The sequence below is a fragment of the Muntiacus reevesi genome, chromosome 10, assembly GCF_963930625.1.
Source record: "Muntiacus reevesi chromosome 10, mMunRee1.1, whole genome shotgun sequence".
Classification (NCBI taxonomy): domain Eukaryota; kingdom Metazoa; phylum Chordata; class Mammalia; order Artiodactyla; family Cervidae; genus Muntiacus; species Muntiacus reevesi.
Window position 1 is genome coordinate 42118268 of NC_089258.1, and position 23850 is coordinate 42142117.

General features: G+C 53.4%; 1 protein-coding gene across 4 annotated transcripts in view; it reads left to right on the forward strand.

Moving 5' to 3' along the window:
- MYT1L (myelin transcription factor 1 like) overlaps window positions 1-23850 on the forward strand; it is a 129623-nt gene that overhangs the window by 63290 nt on the left and 42483 nt on the right. For all 4 annotated transcript variants that reach the window (XM_065947204.1, XM_065947205.1, XM_065947202.1 and 1 more), the window contains exons 13-14: window positions 2006-2127; window positions 2998-3066. In XM_065947204.1, coding sequence (XP_065803276.1) covers window positions 2006-2127; window positions 2998-3066 — 191 coding nt within the window. The remainder of the gene's footprint in view (window positions 1-2005; window positions 2128-2997; window positions 3067-23850) is intronic.

Here is a 23850-nt window from a genome sequence, read left to right on the forward strand (position 1 = left end):
TAGAAGACGTTTTTGGTTAACGCACAAGAGGTTTGGGAGTAACATTGATGAGGGCGAAACAAACCACTGACTCCTTTGAATGATGATTATTTTCCAACAAGTGTGTTTTGTTGCAAACAATTTCTCTAAGAAAATGTGTGAACTGCTTACCAATTCATTTTCCCGGGTGATAAATTGATAGAATGCAGGGTTTTCCTTGCAAGTAAGGAATAATAAGGAGACTCTTAAATGCTTACATGTTTAATTCTGTGTTGTTAATTAGCTAACTCCTTGAAGCTAGGGAAGGGAAGTGAAAGTAGCTCAGTCGTGCCCAACTCTTTGCAACCCCATGGACTGTAGCCCATCAGGCTCCTCTGTCCATGGGATTCTCCAGATCAGAACACTGGGGTGGGTTGCCATTCCCTTCTCCAGGGGATCTTCCCAACCCAGGGATCAAACCCAGGTCTCCCACATTGCAGGCGGATTCTTTACCATCTGAGCTACGAGGGAAGGACAGCGTCTGTTCTCCAAAACACCCAAAATGTGCAGAAGAGTACCCTGCCGCCTAGAATAAATTATTTTTGTACAGTCACTCAAATCTTTGTTGACTACAACATTACCAAAACACCTACATCAAGAACGTATTTTTGAAGTAGTTACAATTTTCAAATTCAAATCATTAAAATAGTTACAATTTTCTTTAGGCTAAGAAAATAAATGAAAAAAGAATTGTTCTTTATTAGACTGACTTTTTCTCCAGTGTTCAATTCTGAAAGTTATGACATCTTCTTTATTCCCTGAAAAATGAAAATTCTTTTTGAACACAATGGGGAGACCACCATCAAAGCCAAAGTATCTTACAGAAACAGAAAGGTGGGTAAAAAGGAAACATTAGCTATTTGTAGTAATTGTCAGGGAAGGTACCTGTTTATAAGGCCATTACATCTGAAGCCTATTATGTTTATTCTTCAAATTGATTTAAATATCCAGGAGAATAGTATCTGAGTGGCAAGCTAAATTCCAAGGTACTTTTTCTTTCCTACAACGTTAAATCGTTACTACCAAATAAGGCATGGTAGTTGAGTCTATGAATTTATTTTAATTAAAATTAAGCCCCCATAAAAAGACAGCAGCCTTGCCCTCGTCAGGTGTCACACAAGTGAAACCCTGCACTCAGGAAACATGTTTGCTGAACATCACCACCTATAGGAATTTCTAGGTTACTGCAAGGGGCCCCTCTTAGCCCGAGAATATTCTATTAAAAAAATTTTTTTTTAATGCTGCCTAACAGTAATTTTTCACGTGGACGGAGGAGCCTGGTAAGCTGCAGTCCATGGGGTCGCTAAGAGTCGGACACGACTGAGCGACTTCACTTTCACTTTTCACTTTCATGCATTGGAGAAGGAAATGGCAACCCATTCCAGTGTTCTTGCCTGGAGAATCCCAGGGACGGGGGAGCCTGGTGGGCTGCCGTCTATGGGGTCACACAGAGTCGGACACGACTGAAGCGACTTAGTAGCAGCAGCAGCAACAGTAATTTAAACTCACAGCATCAATCTATGTTGGTCTTCCCTTGCCTTGGGACTTAAAGCATGTAGAATACTTCCATAGTGTAGAACACTTTACCAAAGATTGCCAGATGCCCCAGATATCTTTGCGTGTAAAGCTTAAGTTCTGCCTGTCGGCGCTGGATTCAGTGCTGTAGGTCTTGAAACCGGTGAGCAAGGTCTGCTGAGTAGCTTGTTTGGCTGCCAGGCCGCTTCTCTGCCCCTCCTGTCTGTGCAGCTGCAGGAATTAGAATTTCCACTGAACTAGGGGTTTAGAGCAAGTGGTGAGAGACAAGTGGCGCACAGACCAAAGATGCTCTTTGAACGAAACTGGGTTTGCATCCTCGGGACGAGAGTGTGTTGTGATTTTAAGGGTAAGGTTGGGACACGGTGGGGGGTGGGGGGGGGTGGGGGAGACGCAGCCTCCAGTCCGTGTGTCCAGGGTCTTCTGTGGCCCTGAAGCTGTGTTTCGCCCGCAGCCAGAAGACTTGGACCCCTTCCAGGAGGCCCTCGAAGAAAGAAGGTACCCAGGGGAGGTGACCATCCCGAGCCCCAAGCCCAAGTACCCCCAGTGCAAGGAGAGCAAGAAGGACCTGATAACGTAAGCACAGCGCGCGGCAAACGGTCGCTTCCCCGAGCCCCTTCTCTGGCTCACCTCTACCCGGGTCTGTATCTGCCTTGCCGTCTGAGCATGCGACACGCACAGCGCACAGATGTCCCCAGGGGCCAGGCGGGTGGGTGACAGGCCAGCCGTGGACGCTTGTTCTGAGCGATGCTCTGTGCTATGGAGACACCATTTCCATGTGACCCTGTGCATCTGCAGCTTTCTTCAGGCAGCTTAAACCCCGTGCAGACATTGCAGCTAAACTGGAAACAATGAAACTTTTTTCAAGTTTTTTTTTTTTTTGGAAACATGCTTACTACTCTGGCTGTTTTTGTTTTTGTTTGGTGGCAGATGTCCAACACCAAGGTGTGATGGGAGTGGTCATGTGACTGGTAATTACGCCTCACATAGAAGGTGTGCCTTCATTTTTCTCATGGTGGATTCTGTCGTTTCAATTTATTGTTTTCAGCTTACCTCAACAATGCTGTCCCAGTACAAACGTTGACTTCTGTGTCACCCCTTTAAGTGCTATATGTTGACCTTCAAAAGCATGCTAATCGACATGTTCTATAAAGTCTTTTATCTCGAAACAAGCTACCTAAATTTGGAAAACGATTTACAGACGTTGAGACCAAAGAGCCCAAATATTTGAATCTTACTTTTTCAAATGGTTTCTGCAAATACATGCTTCCTTAAATGTCTATGGAAACATGAATTAGTTCATTGCACCAACAAAATTCAATATACAGCACTTGCCCCATCGCTTTTCTGCATTCAACTTTTTGATTTCAGTTTTATGTTGTGTCTGTTGGGGACATACGCTGGGCCTCAGGGCTTCTCACCGGACTCTTCTGGCCTGTCTTACAGTCTGTCGGGCTGCCCGCTGGCTGACAAAAGCATTCGAAGTATGCTGGCCACCAGCTCACAAGAACTCAAGTAAGATTTAACGAAAATCCTTCTCTTTCTAAAGTCTGTTCACTTAGTGGTAACAAAAGGGGTGTGTCATTTGAAAAGAAACATGTGTTTACCCAGACAGCTGTGTGCACCAGCGCAACTCAGCACCCATATACCTTCTTGAGGATTTTGGTCACCTGTGTGGGCAGTCCATCTGCCTTTTCCCTCTCGTTTACCTCTAGCTTTTTCATACCGCATCCTTTCCATCTTGAATTTTCTAAAGCATAGGTATTTTCTCTCCAGGTATGCATGCACATGGAAGGGGAGTTTTACAGCGTTACTCAGACTTTAAGGAAGCGATTATCATGTGAAAAGTGAGAAGCTGATATTTTTAAAAGTCAGTGCTTAATATGATCATTTTTAGAATGAATATTTAAATAGGACGAATAACCAAACCCGCCATGATCCTAGCCAATTCCTTCAGCGCACTGTGGTCATAGCTACGGATGCTCATCAGGGCAGCCGTAACCCAGCTAAGGTTTCACCAGCACACACAGTGTGGCCCCCTCTCCTCTGCGCCTGTAACTGTCTCTGGGTTTTCAGCGTGGGTCTGGTCAGCCGCATCCACACAGCCAGACTACGGGTTGTCTTCTCTGTGTCTCCGTAGATGTAAGTAGGTAGATGAATGTATTCACATTCAGCTCCTAGGCAGGTTTTGGAAGAAGTCAGGCCAAGCCCCAACCCGTGTATTAAGACCTGCTGTCATCTAGTTGGAACGGACATTCGAGTATCTGTCAGGAGAACAAGGGCGAGAGGAGCTTTCCACAACCTGATGAGAACCAAGATTCCCCAGTCATCCTTTTTAATTACCTGGGCTTTTATAAAAAGCATCATGTCAAATTGCTTGACTTCTATTTCGTTTTCAATCGGCTTTCCTTCCGATGCAGAGAAAATTCTGCTTTCAGACCCCGTTGGGCTCCCTCCCCCGGGACCCCCGGCCCCCCCCTCCACAGCAGAGCAGGGCGTGGTCCGCGGGGTGCAGGCTCTGTTTCACTCCGTGTCGTTTCTTACAGGACCCCTGTCCAGGGCCCTAGCGCCATAGACCACCTGCTCATGTTCAGTGACCTCCTGAACTAGCCCTCCCGCCACCAGACCCTGGAGTTCTCTTCATGGCGTGTAAACACCGGGAGGGCGTCCTCTTGCTTGATGACTGTGCGGTCTGTAGCCGTCCACGCAGTGCCCGGCGGACACGTAGCTTAGGACCGCAAACGGACAGCGTTAGCAAGCACCACCCAGCCCGCTCTGTTAAGACCTCCTTTTCCGGGGCTTGAGACCATGCCCCCCTCACGACTGAAACGGGGTTAACCGCACTCGGACCCTGGCTAACACTGCAGCACACGGCGACTTCCGTCTGCCTCTCGCTGAGGAGGGCGTCTCCAGTCCCAGCAGGCCAGCTGTAAACGGGACAGCCTGTGGACAGCTTCCTGGGAGCGTGGCTTCTTGGTGGCCTCCAGGTCGGAGACCTGAGCAGGCTTCCGGCGGGTCTGGCTCCCTTTGGTTTGCCTCCGTAGCCTTTGGGCTTAGAAGCTCCAGGTAGACCGGCTTCTCCTCCCGGGTTGGCACTTCCTTCTTGCCGCGTCTCTCCTTGGAGGCCGGTGTGATATCCACACCATCAGCATCTTCAGAGGGGGTCCGCCCTTCACAGCCTCCTGTGCAGGGTGGACGTCCCTTGCCCTCTCCTTGGCCCTCCCGGAGGGGAGGCCACAGTGGCCTTTCCTGCTTCCAGCTGGTCTAAAAGCCTCCGTCACCTGTAACTTGTCACTTGTCTTTGCAGCAAGTAAATCCTGTTTCCACTGACCCTTTTCCCAGGAAATCCAAACTTGACAAGTTTTCTGAAATACTTTGTTTCAGCTCCATGTCTACTATAAATAATCTGATATTTAAACAACCATTTTTCACTTGATGATAAGTCTTTCTCAACTGAGGATACCTTAGATTATAACTGTGGCTTTTTCTCGTTAATCTTTTAATGGATGACACCCCTCCATCTCTGGCTTTTTCGTGCAGCCACTAAGGCTTTCCTGCACAGCAGCAGAGATTAATCCTTTTAGGATTTGCAGCTGCTTCCTCTAGAATAATTCACGCATGGGCCCCTTTAATAGCTTATTCTTTCCATGTATATTTTCAACCCAGTCTGGTTGATTCCCACTGCACAGCCTCTTACCTAGTTAAGAGTCCTTGTGTGAGTCAGTGGTCACCACCTCTTCATACAGACACCTTTGGGTCTCAATTGCCTCAAAATTTGTTCTCTCTTCTGCATCAGCTAAGAAACAGAACTTTCTGAAAACGTTCTTCTTGTCACTTCTAACGTAGACTTTTGTTAGTTGGCTGTTAACAGGACATTCTTGATATCAAACATGCAACGAGTTTTGCCAGATACACTCTGGGTCTTGGGTCACCCATCCTCTTGAACTTCCTGAGATGACACTTACCCAAAGCAGCGCACGTGGGATAGTCTTAAAAAGCAGCCGATCATTGTATCGACTTGTGTACAATATGTAAACTGAACGTGTATTAAAATGTAATGTGTTCGTGAATATCATTCAGACTCTGCAGCTATTGCTTTCTCCTCCCTGGTCCATGGGCCACAGAGGGCAGGTCCGCGACCAGGCAGCTAGGCAGGTGATGGCACAGGGGAGGGGGCCCGGAGGCAGGCGGGATTCCCCCGCCTCCCAGGCTGACGCCCACGGCCTAGCGTCCCGCCCAGGCTGACCCTCACGGCCTAGCGTCCCGCCCAATCTGGCCCTCACGGCCTAGCGTCCCACCCAGGCTAGCCCTCACGGCCTAGCGTCCCGCCCAGGCTGGCCCTCACGGCCTAGCGTCCCGCCCAGGCTGGCCCTCACGGCCTAGCGTCCCTTCCAGGCTGACCCTCACGGCCTAGCGTCCAGCCCACGCTGACGCTTCGCAGCCTAGCGTCCCGCCCAGGCTGACCCTCACGGCCTAGAGTCCCGCCCATGCTGACGCCCACGGCCTAGCGTCCCGCCCAGGCTGGCCCTCACGGCCTAGCGTCCAGCCCAGGCTGACCCTCACGGCCTAGCGTCCCGCCCACGCTGACCCTCAGGGGCTAGCGTCCCTCCCACACTGACGCTCCCGTTCTAGCGTCCCGCCCACGCTGACCCTCACAGCCTAGCGTCCCGCCCACGCTGACCCTCACAGCCTAGCGTCCCGCCCACGCTGACCCTCACAGCCCAGTGTCCCGCCCACGCTGACGCTCACGTTCTAGCGTCCCGCCCACGCTGACCCTCATGGGCTAGCGTCCCTCCCACACTGACGCTCACGTTCTAGCGTCCCGCCCACGCTGACGCTCACGTTCTAGCGTCCCGCCCAGGGTGACCCTCGCGGCCTAGAGACCCCCACACCGCCCCGCCCTCCGTGAGAGAATCCTTGACTGTGACAGTCTTTGAGACCCCAGACAAGGGGAAAAATGGGAATAAAGTCATCCAAACAAATGTGATCTTTTGGTGAGAACTCCGTCTAATATAAGTCAGCTCTGATGCTCAAGGGGAGTTTCTTCCCTAAAACTTGTCCTGGCTGAGATCACCTGAGCGTAGCCACAGAAGAGACCTCGTAAATCACTTCACGTTATCGTCAGTGTTGTTTGTTTTTAAAGAAACCACATCCTCCCAGCCAGGAGTTCTTTTTCTACTCCCCAGTGCACGATCAGTGCAGACACGGGCATGACGTACGTGTGTTAGCCATCTCTGTGACCAGTTTATACTGAATCAAAGCTGATTCAAATCTCTCCAAAAATGGGCCCCCAAACTGGCTCCTTTTTACACTTGGAGTTGGGGGAGACACATTAGACCTCCTTGTTGCTCCTGTCTTTGTCTTCCAGACCCAGAACCTCTATGGTTCGTGCAGGTCCTGGCAGGAGAAGGAACTGTCGACCTTGGTTCCCTTTCCCGCTGAGTCTGAACTTGGACTCAGCCCTTGGGGGTGGGGGTGAGTCTTCCTCTTGGTCTCTGCCCTTTAGAGCATTCTTGTGTGTTCTGTCCTTCCAGGGCACCTCCCCCAGGTATTTTCACCTTAGACACAGGAATTGTAATCACGTACAGCACATAACATTGTTTTTTAAAACCTGGTTACATTTATTTAAATAAAAGAATTAGAATTCTGAACTTGAGGCAAGACATGACTTTTCTCTAAAGGTTACTTGTTTCTAGAACTTTCGAGGGTTTCCTCACCGGCTGTGGATGTTGTGCAGATGTTGGGAAGTTACTCGCCAGGACCAAGCAGAGCCTCAGCCCCTAGCTCCCGTTGTTCCGGGTGCAGGAAGTTCACCCACCTTCACCGCAGGCCAGTCTCTGAGAACCAGTTCTCATTTGCAGCATCTTCTGCCCCTTGGTTCACAGCAGTATTTCCAGGGAACTTTGTGAATCACTTCTGCTGTGGACTCGAACCATGGCCTTCACAAAGGACATGTGCCTGTGTGGAAGGAGGCACAGGACCCCATGGACAGTTAGCTCCCCGCAGCAGAAGTCATCCTGATGCCTCAGCCCTCACGTCGGGATAGACAGGGAGCACCCCTCGGACACCCTTCTTTCAGTTAGAAAATCATTTTATTCTGCAACAGCAGGGTCACCTGAGTGCCCCCGTGTATGCGTGAGCGTCTGTACAGAGCCAACCTCAGTCCCCTGGGGCCACATCAAACCACAGACGGGACCCACCAGGACCCCGTGAGCCTGGTGCACCCTGAGATTTGCAGGGCTCCCCTCCCACAGCAGTACCGTCGATGGTGGAGCAGGCCCCCTTACGAGGGTGGGGTGGTTTACACCCTGTGAGAAGGGGGAGACTGGGACCCACCTTGCAGATGTGGAAACTGAGGCTGGGTGGTTGGTGGCTCAGTCAGTAAGTAGCCCAGTTGCCTTTTCCACACTTCACGCTGCCTTTTCAAAATTAGTAGCCCTGTACCGAGTCTGGCTTTGGATGAAGAATTAAAGGTTTGCGCTTAACTGCGCGGACATACAAGCTGTGACTTTCTTCTTCTGAAGGTTTCGGCTGTAGAGCTCCTGCAGTTTTCTCACGACCCACAAGGGGGACTAGACGGGGGTCCGGCCCGCGAGGCTAAGCTCCCAGGTGAGACCTGGCAGTGGTTGCGGGAAACCGTTCCCGGGGTCTTCTGTCACCCCTGGAGGAACCTCCTCCACCGTCTGTGTCCCTGCGCATGTAGAACGGTGATGAAGTCTGTGCGGCCGCCTTCTTCTAAAAATATCCTAAGAAATGCAGCTTGTTGCAGGTGCATTTTGTTTTTACCATAAGGAGGGCCAATTTAAAGTGTCCCATATGGGAAATTGAGGGGAGCACAGTGTAGGAAACTTCTGCAGTAAGGGTGCCTCGGGACGACTCTAGTTACACACAGACATGCATACTCGCACGCTCACACTAATGAACACACACACACACGTATTAATAGAGCAAAGCCGCCCTGCTCAGCTGAGAGTGCCAGAGGAGCGCCAGGCTGCTCTCTCTGCTTCCAGAGCAAACTGCCCCAGCCACAGTCAGCCCTGGAGGGCCCGCCCCCGAGACCCTGGCCCGCAGAGGGGTGTCATGGGGCTGTTTGCACTTAATGACGGGAACCGACAGGAGCCTCCCTCCCGTTCCTTCTCTTTCTGATGGCTGGTGTTAGACCCAGGTTACTAAGGGAGAGACCCAGTGGTGGGGTTTGGGATTATGTTTTAATCACCTTTAACCGTGCTCACGCGCAAGTCAACCAAAAACAAGGCGAAGCAAAGAAAGAAAGAGAAGTGTTGATGTTTTGTTTCCTTTATAAAGGAATCTGTGCTTTGTAGAAGCGTCTGTAGTCTCTCTGGCAGGGTCTGAGACACAGTCTAGGTGGGTTTGTTTGTTCTCCACCATCTGCCAGCTCTGGGGGCAGGTTATGGTGAAATCTGCGGCATGAAAAACCAGACTTAGTTCATCAAAGGAAGGCTCAGATGTAGCAACAGACTCTGTGAACACAAAGCACGGAGCGCTGCCTCTCCCGTCAGAGGCGTCAAGTCCTTATCTGTGAAATGGGCGCGTCTGACACCGGCTCACTGTAGACACTCCGTGATTGTCATCATCCCCACGGCAGCACACACACGTCCCACAGCTCAGGGGAAACTGCTGGGTTTTCTGACAACATTAAGCAGAATGCAGAAGGAAAATGTAAGCGCTAATTTAATGTTTACCAAATAACTTTGTGACCTCCTTGGAATAAGGAGAACTTCAATTCACTATGAACTCTTATGAGCCTCCAGCTTTGGAGAGCTTTAGAGCAGGTCCTTTAAAGACACTGCAGCAGTTACACCTGTTAGAACGCCTGGGGTTAGGGTTACTGCAGACGGGGTGCCCAAGGGCTGAGTTCTCCCTGCCATGTTCCTGTGTGTGTGTGTACTTGTGCATGGGTGCTGTGCACATGTGTATACATGTGTGTATGCATGTGTGTATTGTGTGTGCATGGTGTACATGTACATATGTGTGAGCATGTGTCTGTGTATGTGCCTGTTCATGTGAACACATGCACATGTGTATGCATGCGCATGTGTGTATTTATATGTGTGAGCGTGTGAATGTGTGTGCACATGTGTGCGCATGATTGTGTGTGGGGGGTGTAAACATGTATGTGTGAGCAGGTGTATGCATGTGTGCCTGTGCATGTGTGGGTGTGTACGTGTGTGAGCATGTATGCATCTGTGCAAGTGTGTGTGAACACGTGTATGCATGTGTGCCTGTGAAGGGGTGTGTACATGCGTGTACCTGTGTGCGTGAACATGTGTGTGTCTGTGCAGGGGTGTGTGTGAGAGTATGTGTATGCATGTGTGCGCCTGTGCGGGTGTGGATGTGTACACGTGTGTACGTGCATGTGTGCCCATGTACCTGTGCGTGTGCGCTGTGCACGGTGCAGCGGCAGGCTAGCGCAGGTGCTCTCACTCCAGCTGTTGCCGCCATCGTGTGTGCAGCCTCCTGCCGCCCCAGGCATGGTTTCTGCCCTCTGTGCTCACATCCCCTCAGTAAAAAGGGGTGTTGTGCAAAGTCCCTGAGCTTCCAGGCGGAAGCAAAAACCAGGAGAGGGCATTTCCTGGAAGACTATAAACCAAGTTGATTCATTCTTTCAGTTTAAAAACTTGTAACCCACATCCAGAGATAAGACACCCTCTCTGCCCTCAAGGTACCCAGGCCCAAGTTCGCAGCCACCAAGAAGAGCGCGGGGAGTCCTGGCAGAGGGAATGGGGGCCCTGTGGGAAAGCCTCCTGGCAGACGGGGGCCAAGAGGCGGCCTTGGGGAGATGGGGGCACAGCAGGGCTGAGGGGCTGGGCAGAGCCGAGGGTCTGAGGGCCCAGGCAGGGGCCTGGAACTCCAGTCTCCACGGGTAGGGGCGCAGAGTGGAGCCCGCCATCCAGACCGCCCTCCTGGGCACCAAGTGGACATCCCTCAGCGGGCCCTGGCCCAGCTGGCAGTCGTGGGCTCCATCTGGGGCCACAGTTGAATCAAGGCTCATTCCCAGAGAGTCGTCAGGAGCCTGGCCCCTGGTCTCCCAGGCACCTTCTCTGTCACAATCAGGGATTTGCTGCACAAGCCATGAGGCTGCCCAGAAAATCTGGTCTTGTCAGCCCCGAGAAATTGAATCTTTAGGCTGTTTCTTGGTGTTTCATCATCCATTTTCATCAAAACTAAATGAAATGTGATTAATGAGGCCAGATCCCCAACCCCCTCTCAGCTCAGTCACACAGTAATTAAAGTCCTGTGTGGAAGCTCTGTAGGTCTAAACAGGTTTCATCAGGGTCTCTGATCCAGGCTCTCGTCGAGCAGACCCTCACCCACCCCACACTGGGAGACGCAGCGTCCTCTTCTGTTAAAGCAAGGGTGGGTCCAAGGCGCCTGCATTTCGTTCTGCCTTCACCCTGCCGTGCGTGCTGTATTCCAAGAGGCCAAAGCAACCTCCTCTGCCGCTGGGACGGCCCGCCCGCTGGCTGTCTGGAGACCAGCTGGCAGTGACCACTGAACCTGACCCAAGAAGCAGGAGCACTGACGGACATACCCCTCCTGGGGAGGGGCTGAGTTTCTAACGCAGAGCTGGCCTCGAGCTTTTTATGGTTTCTGTTGTGACATGCTTGTGGAAGATTTAAGTCCAGAAAAAGGCCATGAGGAAGACCTTCCTTAAGACATATTTCTGAACATTCCTTTCCTCCATTTTGAAATGGTAACATTTTAACACAGACATCAGACAGTACTGAATGATGTTAATTATTTCTAAATAAATAGAACACAATTTGTAATCTAATCTAAGCTAAAATAACCCACGCTATACAATCTATTTAAAAATTACTCCTTGAATACATTTAATTTTTAACTGCAAGATTAACCTTCCTTGTAAAATTAAGAATATAAAACATACAGCATATTTGGTGCATGTGAACAAAATGGAAAAAATGACTTTCCTTATAATTTCAAATACTGCAGTTTTAAAATACATATTTAAATACACTGTATGTCAGTGCGTGAACACAGGTATATTGTCTGTCATTAGGCCAGGATTCAAGGCCAGACACATGGCCCTTCAAAAAACACATTGGACAGCCTGAGTCTTCCTCGTGCATTACATCTGGTTAAACTCGCCCTCTCCTAATTATTGAGAAGCTAGTCCCATTTTCATCTCACCCTGGGCGACTCTGGGTGACTCTGAGCAATGACCTTCCTTCTGGCTCAGCGGCTGGCCTGCCCCGGCCCCAAGTTGCCTGAGAAGCTGCTTCTGTGCAGGAAAGGAAGATCTGACCAGGGAGGACTACGTTGCGTTGGCCTTTCACTGTGAATTTGAGGTTTTATTCCAGTAAACACGTCACTAATTTATAGTTCCCCGGAGCAAAATGAGCGAAATTGGAAATAAAGTAGATGTTCCCTCTGGGAAATCACCGACAAGGATTTTGGAGGGCATTTTTCCTGGCAATTTCAGGAGAGAGGACCATTCTCTTCAGGTTTCTTTCTTGATTGGAAAGACCGACTCTGAGGGGATGAAGGGGGCATTTGTGGGCCGGGGGGGCCAGTTAGCAGAGACGCCCAGGAGCAGATTCACCTGTGAGTTTGTCCCTAAACGTGACCCCTCATCTTCCAGGAGCTACAGTTCAAGGAAAATCAGATTCCTTCCTGTCTAGTGTCTCTTTTCTGCATTTTTACAAAGAGAGACAGGTCCCAGGTACCCACGGGTCTTGCTTACTCGTCTCCAGATGGTTCAGGTGCCTAATCCTGTTGGAGACATCCTGCTACCTTCACAAGGGATTCGAGAATACTGTGATAGTAGAGAGAGATGAGAGTTGCCTCTCTAACCTGACCTTTTCAAGAAAAAATAAATGTTAAGTGCAAATAATTTCTAATCATCAAAACGAAGGTGTGATTTGGCTTTATGATGTGAGTTTCTACAAGAGTGTCCAACAGAACTTCTAGGGCTATGAAAATGTCCAGTCTGGCAACCATGGCCATGCGTGGCTCCGGAAAGGGTGGTGAGGCTGAGGGACTGCATTTCTGGAGGTATTCTGCGCCACTGATCCAAATTTAACAGCCACACCTGTCAAGTGAACAGTGCCGCGTAGAACCTTGGACTTCATTGACCTGTTCTTCTTTAACATTTGCTCCTTTATTTGGCTGCGCCGTCTTCGCTCTGCGGGGGGGTGGGGGGGGTTCTCCCTAGGTGCAGCATGTGGGTGTCACTGCCCCTTGACCTGCGGATCTTAGTCCCCCGACCAGGCATCGAACCTGAGTCCCCTGCACTAGAAGGCAAACTCTTAACCAAGGGACCGCGAAGGAAGTCCCAGTACTGTGCTTTGTATATAGTTTTACTGTATTTTAATACACATTCAGGAATATTTTATTCCTGCAACCAAATAGTTTACAAATTATTAATCATCTGTGTCCCAAACATTTTTGTGGTATTATTAACACACTGAAAAATAGGTTAGTCCTTTTACATTTACATTGTCCTCTTTTTAATTTCATGCCATTTAGACAGATTAAAACTAAATATTATACAAGTTTCACAGTGTTTTCTTTCAGAATAGAATATTTGCATGTTGCACCAAAACCTTGTTTTGGACCAGTCAGGCAGCATTCAATACAAGGTAGTGGAAAGCCTCTGTTATTTTTAAAATATATTTGACTTTGTTACTTTCAAACTTGTACAGAAATTCAAATCTGGTTAAGCAGGTGTCATCAAAGAGCGCCTCGGGCTCCTTCTGTGGTGACTAAATAAGCCTGGCTGATAATCTGCATATACATTATTAGTACCTGGGGTGAGGAAGTGGTCAGAAGCCTGCTCTCTGTTCCTGGCTGGAATCTTCCTCTTGCAAGCTTGCTTACTTGTCCCCCTAATTAGCCTACCTGTCAGAAGAGCTGCTCCACGGAGGGAACCTTCAGCCCCGCCCTGTCCCAATTATCCTTGGCCTCTGGATTCTGAAGATGTCACCACAGAGCACAGGGCAGAGTCTGGGACTCAAGACAATAACTTGATTTTGCTCGTTTTCAACCCCAGGGCCGCAGAGAGCAGTTCCGTCGGCGTCCATGCTCAGGAGCGTGTGGCCGCGCGGCCCCGCTCCGTGACCCCTGCCCGGGCAGGGGAACAGCAGCTTCGCGTCGCTCTGCTCATCGTCCTGTGGCCAGGGGCTTTGGTGCTGTCTTACTCCTTCCTTCGGTTGAGGTGAACTGTACTGGGGTGTGCAATCACACGTGTGAGTGGGTCTTAGCTAAGAGGGGGCACCGTGTGCTCTTAACAAGATCAGGAAATTTTAAAATGACTCTTTGGGAGCAAGGCTACTATAAGCTCAAAAAATTGAGAATGCAGGGGAAGAAAAACTACGTATAATATCATGTCTCTACTAAATACGAGTTAACTTTTTTATTAATCACATCTATTGAGGATCTTGAAGGCTGCTTCTTCGTGTACCATGCAGGTTATGGAGCCTTTAAAAGGTGCATCATATTCCTGGGGGTGGGGGTGGTGATTCTGTAGCTTTCTTCTTGACATAGAACAATGATCAACCACAGACACCCAGCTCGGGAACGCAGGTGGCTGGCGCGTCAAGGTCCACCCGTCCTTGTCGCCGGGAGTGGGCGGTTAGGACCGCGGGTGAATCGCAGATGGAGCGGTGCCCTAGGAAGCCCTGTGATGAGCTCCGAGCACATGTCTCATTTTATAGACCCGCCAGCTCCTGTAGTCAAGCCTTACACACAGACGACAAGCCAAGGGTGTGTGCTGTTCCCTGGATTTGCATATAAACCCCTGTGTGGACTCTGGGGGCCTAGGAGGGGCAGCGGGGGAACGTTCTGGAACATGAAGCCGCGCGTCAGGGCTCAGACCCCGTCAGGCCTCCAGGACTCAGAGCTGCAGTCCGAGGAGGTGGGTGTCAGTGCAGCGGGGTCGTTACCTGAATCTTCACCCATCACACTGGCCCTGCATAGAGGATGACTTGCAGGTTGGCGAGGGTGGGGAGGAGGCCTGTGGGGAGGCCTTGGTGACCACCAGGGCTGGAGGTGATCCCAAAGACGAGGTCAGGAGCAAAGCTGGCAGCAAGAGCGCTCAGACTCTGGGGATCATGCCAGAGGAACGCGATGTGAGTGGGCGGGCACCCCCAAAGGTGCCCCCCCCACCTGCATTCCCCCAAAACAGGAGGCGCCCGGGGCGGCGGGGGGGACTTGGGGCTGGTCGGGGGTTGGCTGTCCAAGGCAACTAGGAGAGGGCCCTGTGAGGGCGAGGGCGTTCAGGGGAGCCGGGGGCTGGAAACCTGGTCGTCGGCATACATGTGGCGACTAAAGCTCCTGAACAAGAAGAGTGAGTCACCAGGAGTGTTGCTGACGGAGGACGCCAGGACTGCGGCTCAGCCCCGGGGGTCTCCTGTTCAACCCCACTGGAGGAGCCCAGGGCCACCCGATTACTTCCTGGAAATGGAAATTGTTACAGAACTTCCACGTCCCGCCACAAACAGGTTCCCTCCTTGGCCGGCCGCCCTGTGCTCAGCGCCTCCAGGTACCCTCAGGGCCTGGCCGCACAGAGTTCTCCCTATCACCAACATGGCGGCCGACGGACATGCTCCTTGTGAGGCGGTGTTGTCCGGATGTGGCTGATGACGCAATTTCCCATCACACGTCATCAGAGCGACAGGACCGCTCCCGGGCCAGCGGCTTCACCCCCGCGCTTTCCCTGGACGCTCGGTCTTCCTGCCGAGGCTGAGCGGACGCACCCGTAGGGGGCGGGAAAGTGTGGTGACGCGGGTCCTCCACCGGAGGCGGTCCCACCTACAATCGGATCATCTAGCAGGGCCGCTCCCACGCACTGCCCTGAGGAGGGCGGGCCCCGCTAGGCCGGACAAGCGGGCTCCGTGTCCAGCAGCGGGGAGGGCAGTGCCGCTCAGCACTCTTTGCTGGGAGAAGGACCTCGGCTTCACCTCAAGCATAGATTTACAGGCGGTTTCACCTTAGACTTCCCCGGTGGTTCCACCTGCAATGCAGGAGACCCTGGTTCAACCCCTGGGTCAGGAAGATCCCCTGGAGAAGGGCATGGCAACCCACCCCAGTATTCTTGCCTGGAGAATCCCATGGACAGAGGAATCTAGGGGTAAAGAGTTGGACACGACTGAGCGACTAATACTTTCGCTTTTTGTTTTTCATCTTGAGCCCTAAAGATGGGTTAAGAGATCCTGACATGCATGGCTCTTAGTTCTTCACGTAACTGTCTACTGCGTGTGCATACTTTACAGTGCAAGAACTTTCTGGCGTTCTCCATTGCGTGGCCCATTGTCAAGCCCTGGAGATGACCTTCCCTGACCCTTCTCTCCATACAATCCCAGACTGTCTCCAGGAGCCTAACCTCGGAGCTGGGCGCACCCTTCACAAAACTGGCAGACCCCCTCACCTGGGCTTGGATCCCCCCGCGAGCCCAGCACCCCAGCTTCTTTCTGCAGTGGTTGTGTTCTGTCTTACAGCCTAGCTGTGTGGTCACCTGCACCAAGCCCAGGACAGAGACGTCTGAGCGCACCCCTTGGGGCTTCAGCATCTGCCTGGTCCTCAGCAGCACTTGGCACTGTGCTGGGGATACCAGCTGTTTGAGGAATGCCAGCTAATGAATGAATCGGAATAAGCTGATTTATGCAACGCAGCCTTATAAGGAGCCTGCACTCTTACAGGGGACGCATTGCGGTCAGTAGGCAGGTTGGCCAGGGGCCCTAGGCACAGGCGGCCATGTATCTGAGCCCCAGGTCTCCCCTGAGAAGGGAGGGGATTCGACCGGATGATCTGGAAAGTTCCAGTCAGTTTGTAAATGCCGATGCCCTGGGTGGGAAGGAGACAGTGGTAGGGGGCGCGCTCTACAAGGTCAGCCTGGGTCAGGGGACAGAGCTGCATGTGGACGGCCTTGGTGGCAGCCACATGGAGACCTGGTGGCTCGCGCATGACCTGGCTCCAGCCTCGCTCTGCTGAGTGACGTGCATCTCCTGCACCTGGACTGTGATTTTCCAAGTGAAAAGCAGAGGAAACACTTCCCCTCGTGTCCACTGGGTGGGAAGCTGGGGTGGAAGCGGCATCACCGTCCAGCAGGAAGCTAAGCGGCCGGTCCACGGTGCCCAGCACCCGAGCAGACAGGCAGCTTGCCCTGCAGGGCAGGGTCGAGCCCCAGGGCCCCCCAGGGCTGCCACAAGTCACAAAGCTGGTCCGTCTGAGCTCGACTCTGAAAAAATGAAGAGGAAGTCCCTCTCCCGCAAATGTAGCCCCCTTGGTCTGCGGCAAGGAGGGGCGCACACCCCCGTGTAGGCGGGGACCCAGAGGCTTGTGGGAGGAATACTTGCATCTTTCCACTGCTTCCCGCCCCACGTTTAAAACTCGCCGAAGGAAAGAAAAGTGACCTCGGCCGTTTCCAAGACCTGGGCTATCTGCGGAAGCAGTGAGAGGCTCGTCCTCTCCCCGAGAGACTCGGGGTGCTGCCATGGGTGCCCGCTGTCTGCCTTCTCCTCCCGACATGGCTCCTGTCTTCCCGGACCGCGCCGTCCTCTGCTGTCCCTGGCGGTCCCTGTCCACCACCCCGTGACCCGTGTTAACACTGGAGATGTCAGTCCCTTCTGGGACTTTCAGGTCGCACATTTTTAGGCCGCACAGCTTTCCCGCGTTCCCTTCTCCAAGGCGTTTGTCTCCCAAGGAAGGGGGTAACTGTTCATTGGGTTTCCCGTTTTGTTGGCTTATTCTCCCTTGAACGTGAGGTGCGCTCAGTTCAGCTCTCGCACCACGTGGGGTCAGGGCTCCCCGGGGCCTCTAGCAGGTGGGCAGAGGGGTCAGGCGGGTGGGACTCAGCACCAGAACTGGGCCTGGCTCTCACTCAGCACTGCACGTGCCTGCGGGGAATCTGAGCGAGCTTCAGTCGTTTCCGTCAATCCTGGCCTTTCCGGAGGGAAGGCTCGTTCCGCTCAGCCCGGGCGTCCTGTCAGGATCATCCCAGTGACTCGGCCTTGTTCCCTCTTGCTCTTTGCTTCTCGCTGAGGTGTTTCTGCTTTCTTCCCCTTTCGCATCACGGTAAGACCTGTTCACCCTTGAGAATGCGTGTTTCTGGCTTTTAGTCCCTCAGGGAACTAAGTGGAGCCAGCGCTTAGGTTAAGTAGAAATCATTTAAGATTTTGTTTATCCCTTCGTTGAGAGTATTTGCGATCCATTAGCCACCTTCTTGGGAAAATTCCTTTAGCAATCCAGTCAGGATATTTCAATTGCACTAATAAGGACCGCCAAAGACCTAGAGGCATTTAAACATCTTTGGGTTTTCAGGAGTGTGATGTAACGAGGGCAGAAGGTGTCAAGAGATGACCTCTTCTACCTCTTGGGGTCCGGCATGACTCCTGCCAGCCCCTCTGGGGAGTCAGAGCAGGGCCAGGTCTCAGCAGTGGGGGCCCCTGCGGCCCTGGGCCCCCCGCCCTCGGCAGGGCAGCCTCAGAAGGCAGGTGACAGCTCAGGTCTCGCCGCACACACAGCGGGCCAAAGCTGGAGCCCACGCCGTGGTTCACTGCAGGGATGAAACGGGCCGTGTCTCAGGCGCCAGCTCCAGACTGGGTGAGAGAGGCCTTCTGATGAAGGACCAGGGTCTGAGGAGACGGGGAGGCGCGAACGGCCCGCCTGGGTCTGGTGGGCCAGGCCAGAGGGGCTTTAGCACGCTGGGGGCCGGCAGGCTGCGGTGGGGAGGTCAGGAGAAAAAAGATAGTCAGCACCTAAAGTCTGACCCAATTCCAGCACCACGTGAATGAAACGGAACTTCTTATACTTGAAACCCCAACAACTGAGATCAAAATATTTCAGAGATAAAAGGGCTCCATTTTCCTAATCTATCTTTTTCTGCCTCATGTCTAATATGGTATTATTTTAAAATGCTCATATCAGACTTGCAAATCAGGTTTAAGATCATCAAATAAAAATGTCCATCAGCCCATCAAACCCTCATCAGATCTCATCCTCGCTCACTAATTTCACTCTCTTCTCCCACTTTCTGAATTCTGAAACATCCTCCCAACTGGCATATTTTGATCATCTTTTGCTCTGTCATCTCTTAGCTTTCAGTCTGCCTTGAATACTTGCTTCGGTTCCCTTGCCTTTTTGGGTGACGTGTTTTTCAGATGGAAACAGAGGTATTTTCATTCCCTGTGCCTTGTCTGAGGGTCAGAACAGCACTGGAGATGTTGAGAAACCCTCTCTTTATTCTCTGCCCATCTCGTAGCTCCAAGCAGAGCAGACCCTCACATCCTAGGCAGTCTAGTCTACAACAGAGCACGTTTTAACGTTCCCGGTTACATGCCGCGCCGCCTGCGAGAGGTTGTACCATGTCCCCTGGACGAGTTCTCAGCCAGGGTATTAGGGGCTGGGCTGTCATTTCCCCACAAATATCACATCTCCTGCAAAGCCCCTTTGGATTCCTCGAGTTTCTCAGTGTTGATTCCCAAGTTTCTGTCTCAGGAGTGACCTTCTGGGAGCCTCTGATGCTAACTTCCTGGTATCAGAAATGACAATCTTGCTTTAAATCTTACATTTCATAGCATCTGATACCTGTGGCCCTTGAGTCCCTTCAGAAAACTCTGTAGCCACTTCACCCACATGACTCTCCGCCCACTTGCCTCAGCACTGCGTGGCCTCGGGCCCTGAGATGCTGAAGGCAGACGAGGCAGGCACCTTCCTGGTACCAACAAACAGCTCTCACAGAGGGCAGGGTGAGCCGGGTGGTAAGGCCAGCGGAGAAGAAACGACCCTTAAAACCCGGATAACTGGCTCGTGGGTCTGGGCCTCCGCACAATGGAAAGCATTCCGCCAACAGGAGGCTGCCCCAGCGCTGTACGACCTCTCAGGACGAGTGTCAGCTTCAGCTGGACTTCCAAGCTGCTCTCCATACAGACCAGACTGCAGCCCAGTCATCCACAGACCGGAGGAGAAAATGGCCCAACAGGCGTTTCTGTTGTGTGGTAGGCACTGATAAATTGTATAAGCGAATGTAAAAATCAGAGAAAACGCCTCCCTCAGAGTCCAGCCAGAGCGAGTGACTCAGGGCTGACAGTGAACTTGCACATGATGAAGGCTGGTGTCCCCGTCCCGGAGAAGAGACTTGTGTTCATCATTTTCTGCTCCAGGTTGGTCTGATCCAAAGACAGCTGGGAAGACACGGGGCACAGAGGCGCGGTCTGGGGAGGCTTCTGCAAGGTAGACCCCCGCCCACCAGCAGCAGAGTGGCTAGGCTGGGGAGGGGTCCCCAGAAGCTGGGGGCTGCTTCTCTCAGAACCCTCAGAGGCAGGGAGTCTGTGACCTCTCTGCGGCCTCCATCAAACATTCAGGCAAGAGCAGCCACGAAAGGCCAGTCCCTGGGCGGCCCGCGGTGACGGACGTGCTGACTCAGAAATCCATGGCGCCTTTCCGGCTGAAGCTCATCTTCTCTGGACCAGGAAATAATTTCATGAACAGCCTCAGTGAAGAAAGTCTCACAATTGGACGTCAGCATCCCCAGGAACCTCTGTGAGAGCTGACATCGTACGCGTGGAGAGAACGACCCCACGCTTGACTCTCCGGGCTCGAGGATGCGCCAGCCCCACAGCCCCTCTGACGAGCAAAGGATGCGGTTGTTTTACGTGTGATGTCCTTTAAGTTTCAACAGCCTGTTAGGTCGGTCACTCTTTCCCTGACTTGAGAAGTGAGCGTCCTTGTCGTATAATGAGGCAAACGCAGGCCCCAGTCCCCATAAATTAGGGCCCAGCCTGGTGTGGCCACGTGCTAGCTGGGCGCCTGGATTCATCGGCCTCCTTCTCTCCCATCTCTGGGCCTGGGGACGTGGCAGCTGGACAGCAAGTCTGGGGAAGGCTGACAGGAGGAGCGTGTCAGAACCTGGGTCTGCCGTTCCCCTCGACAGAGCACCATCAAAGTCCGGGGTCCCCGTGGCCCTCACCTCTGCAAAGTGAGCCCCTGCTCCTTGAGTCTGTGGACGCGTTGCACTCACAGGTGCACACCCTGCCCAGCGTGGGGCGGGCGGGGCTACAGCCCCAGGGCCCCGGCGCCCAGCACAGAGCCCTGCCCGACGGGTGACACCGCGGGAGCCCCCCAGGCCCACGCGGGGCCGTGCTCTGTCCTCGGCAGCACGCAGGGGCATGTGCCTGCAGGTGGGTCTCCGATCTGTGTCTCGGGACACAGCTGTGTCAGCGGAGCTTCCAGGCACTGTGACTCAGACTGTCCGGGTGGCCCCAGGGGAGCCTGGCTGCAGGGCAGCCCCTGATCCCCAGGCTCTCAGAGCCATGGTTCCTGAAGCTCTGGAGGCCCAATGCTGTGTCTGTACCAACAGCTCCTGACTCTGGTTGTGCACCGCTGTCCAGGCAAGAGACTAGCCTGATGAGCCCCGCTCCTTGTGAAAGGCCTTCCCTGCCTCCCCGGGATGCCCACCCCTCCCCGCCAGCTCCCCCTGCTCAGAAGCAGGCTTCCCCAATTCTCCTGCACATCACAGAATCAGCAGCACCAGGGGGTGTCTGAGGGAGGAGGTTTCCATAGCAACTGGCTCGCTCATCCCAGCATCGGGCAGTTCTGTGGGGTGGGGGCGGAACTTCCTCTCACCCGGCATGAACCACCAGAGGGCCTTCCTTCCAGGGGGGCAAGACTTGCCCTGTCTACTGGGCCAGAGAAAGGGCCCCCAGCCACCCTAGAGATCTCCCCAGGTGACTGCTGATGAAACATGAGAATTACAAATCACCTCATTCCTCTCCTTCTGTAAGAATTCCTAATTATGCATGTTCTTTCCTTTCCTTTCTTTCTCTTTTTCCTTCCTTCCTTCTTATTTTTCCAGAAAATGATTCTTCCCTTACGGTTACCATAACAAAAATCATTTTTAAATGTGATTCATTTCCTATAAACTCATTTGTGGTTTGGGATAAGTGAAGTTTCCATAAAATATGCTCTGGGATAGCCATGTTTTAAGATGATTTCCTTAAAAATCAGATCCAGGTTGCTTTCCATTGAGCACAGATAGTGTTGATATTTAGCAGACTCCACTACGTGGTTTTATTTGTAAGAGTTTTCTGCACACGTTGAAATGAAGAGTCCGTGGCAGTGTGTCCTCGGTGAGCTGGACCCCGGGTCTGTTTGTCTCCCTAACGAGCCCATCTGCCCCAGGCCCACCGCCCCGTCCACAGCCCCACGTGGCATCCTGGGCAGAGCTGGACCATCCACAGAGCCCCCGCCACCTGGGGGACAAGGACCGCTGTCCCCACGGAGGACTGGCTGCATCTGAGCCAGACTTCATGACAGGAGGACACGGGATGCTCTCCGACACTGGGATTGTGGTGAGCCAGGCAGAGGAGCGTCCAGGCCCAACGCCCGTCAGTGCCTGTCATGGTGCCTCTCCAGGGCCACTGCCCACACCTTCCATCAACCTGCTCAGGTTAAACCCACTGCCCCCCTCCCAACAGGCAGTGGCCTCTGAGCCAGCCAGGGGCACAACTTGGGCACCTCTGTGCCTGCTTTGTCTGCAAGATCAGCCAAAGAGAGTAGAGCCCAGCGCCCAGGGCTGCTGGAGAGGAGGTGAACAGTCAGACAGTCCGCTGCTGCACGGAGGCCTTCGTGGTCACTGGCCCTTGCTCTGGGATGGCCTGAGATGCAGGGTGATCAGGGACAGTGGCCGTTCTTAGGAAACACCCTGCACGGAAGCCTAACTGGGCTCCAGGCCCATCCTCAGTGCTGGGGGAAGGTCAACAGGCTCCCTGAGATTCAGGATCTCTGTGAACTGGCCCATCTGGAGAGAAAAAAATATAGGTGAGCTGTATTCTGCATTTTCATATTGTTCATGGGATTCTCGAGGCAAGAATACTGAAGTGGTTTGCCAATGCTTTTGAACTGTGGTGCTGGGCTCTCTTGAGAGTCCCTTGGACAGCAAGGAAAACAAAACAGTCCATCCTAAAGGAAGGCAACCCTGAATATCCATTGGAAGGACTGACGCTGAAGTTGAAGCTCCACTAATTTGGCCACCTGATGCGAAGTGCCGACTCGTTGGAAAAGGTCCTGATGCTGGGAAAGATTGAGGGCAGGAGGAGACGGGGACGACAGAGGATGAGATGGTTAGATGACATCACCGACTGAAGGGACATGAGTTTGAGCAAACTCCAGGAGATGGTGAAGGACAGGGAGGCCTGGTGTCCTCTGTCTCAGAGCCGGGCCTTGGGGTGGGGAGGGGTTGGGAGGGCCGGGTGCCAGGCTCACCTCATCCCTGTGATCATAGGTTCCCTGTGATCACACACAGCCACACACACACAGATGCTCAGGACCCACGGGGTGCAGCCCTGCTGGTCAGCAGGCTGACACCCGCCCAGAAAGCGCCCTCAGCCCTGCTGCCCACAGGAGTGCCCGGAGCGGAGGGCCAGTGCTGGCCCACGGACCACGGACAGGACACAGCAGCTCGCCAGCACTCGGGCGGAGGACCAGATCCCTTCCCAGGACACGGCCAGACCGTGCCCGGCCACGGAGACCCCCTGAGGCCAGGAAGGGGCCCGCAGGACAGGCCCCTCGAGCACACACCACCCGCCGCAGCGCACTTGCCGGCTCTGGGCCGCTCGGCACCTAGTTTGCTGAGCAGAAAACGGAGAAGCACAACAAGCTCTGCAAGCGCTGGCTGCCCAAGTCCAAGCTCGGAGGGAGCAGCCCCACCTCCGTCTACTCTGGGACGGGGAGCCGGGGAGCCGGGCAGACGGCCAGCTGCTGGGCCCTGAGACAAGCGAGAGCCACGCATACAGAGGATGGCGCCCTGCTCTGCCCTGCGGGCTGCGGGCATCACAGAGACGAGAGGGCAGCTCTCGACCGGGGTGGCCGGGGAGACCCCTGGGAGGGAGAGACTGCGGGAGCTCGGGCCCGTGATGCCCGGGTCTGGAAGGGAAACAGGACCTGGGGGGGGATTTGTTGGGAAGCAGAGGCCCCCGTGGGGGTGAGACTGTGGCTCAGGCAAACAGAGGGGGTGGCGTGAATGAGCCAGATGGGGACAGGGCGCCGCCCCACAGGGGCTCCGGGAGGCCTGGACCTGCCTCCTCTCACTGGAGGCCTGCAGAAGGCCTCCCCTGAGTGTGCCATCACCTGGAGACAGGCTGGGCCTCCTGGAAAGCCCTGCAGAGGGGTCCCCGTCCCCCAGAGGGGTGGACACTTGTGCCCCCTCTGGGGCATCCCAGGCCGAAGATGAAACCTGGGGCATTAGCCCTGGGCCTTCAGGGAGGTCACGGGCAGGCCTGGCCCCACCCGCCCACGGTGCCCCCTGCTCCCCACAGTCAT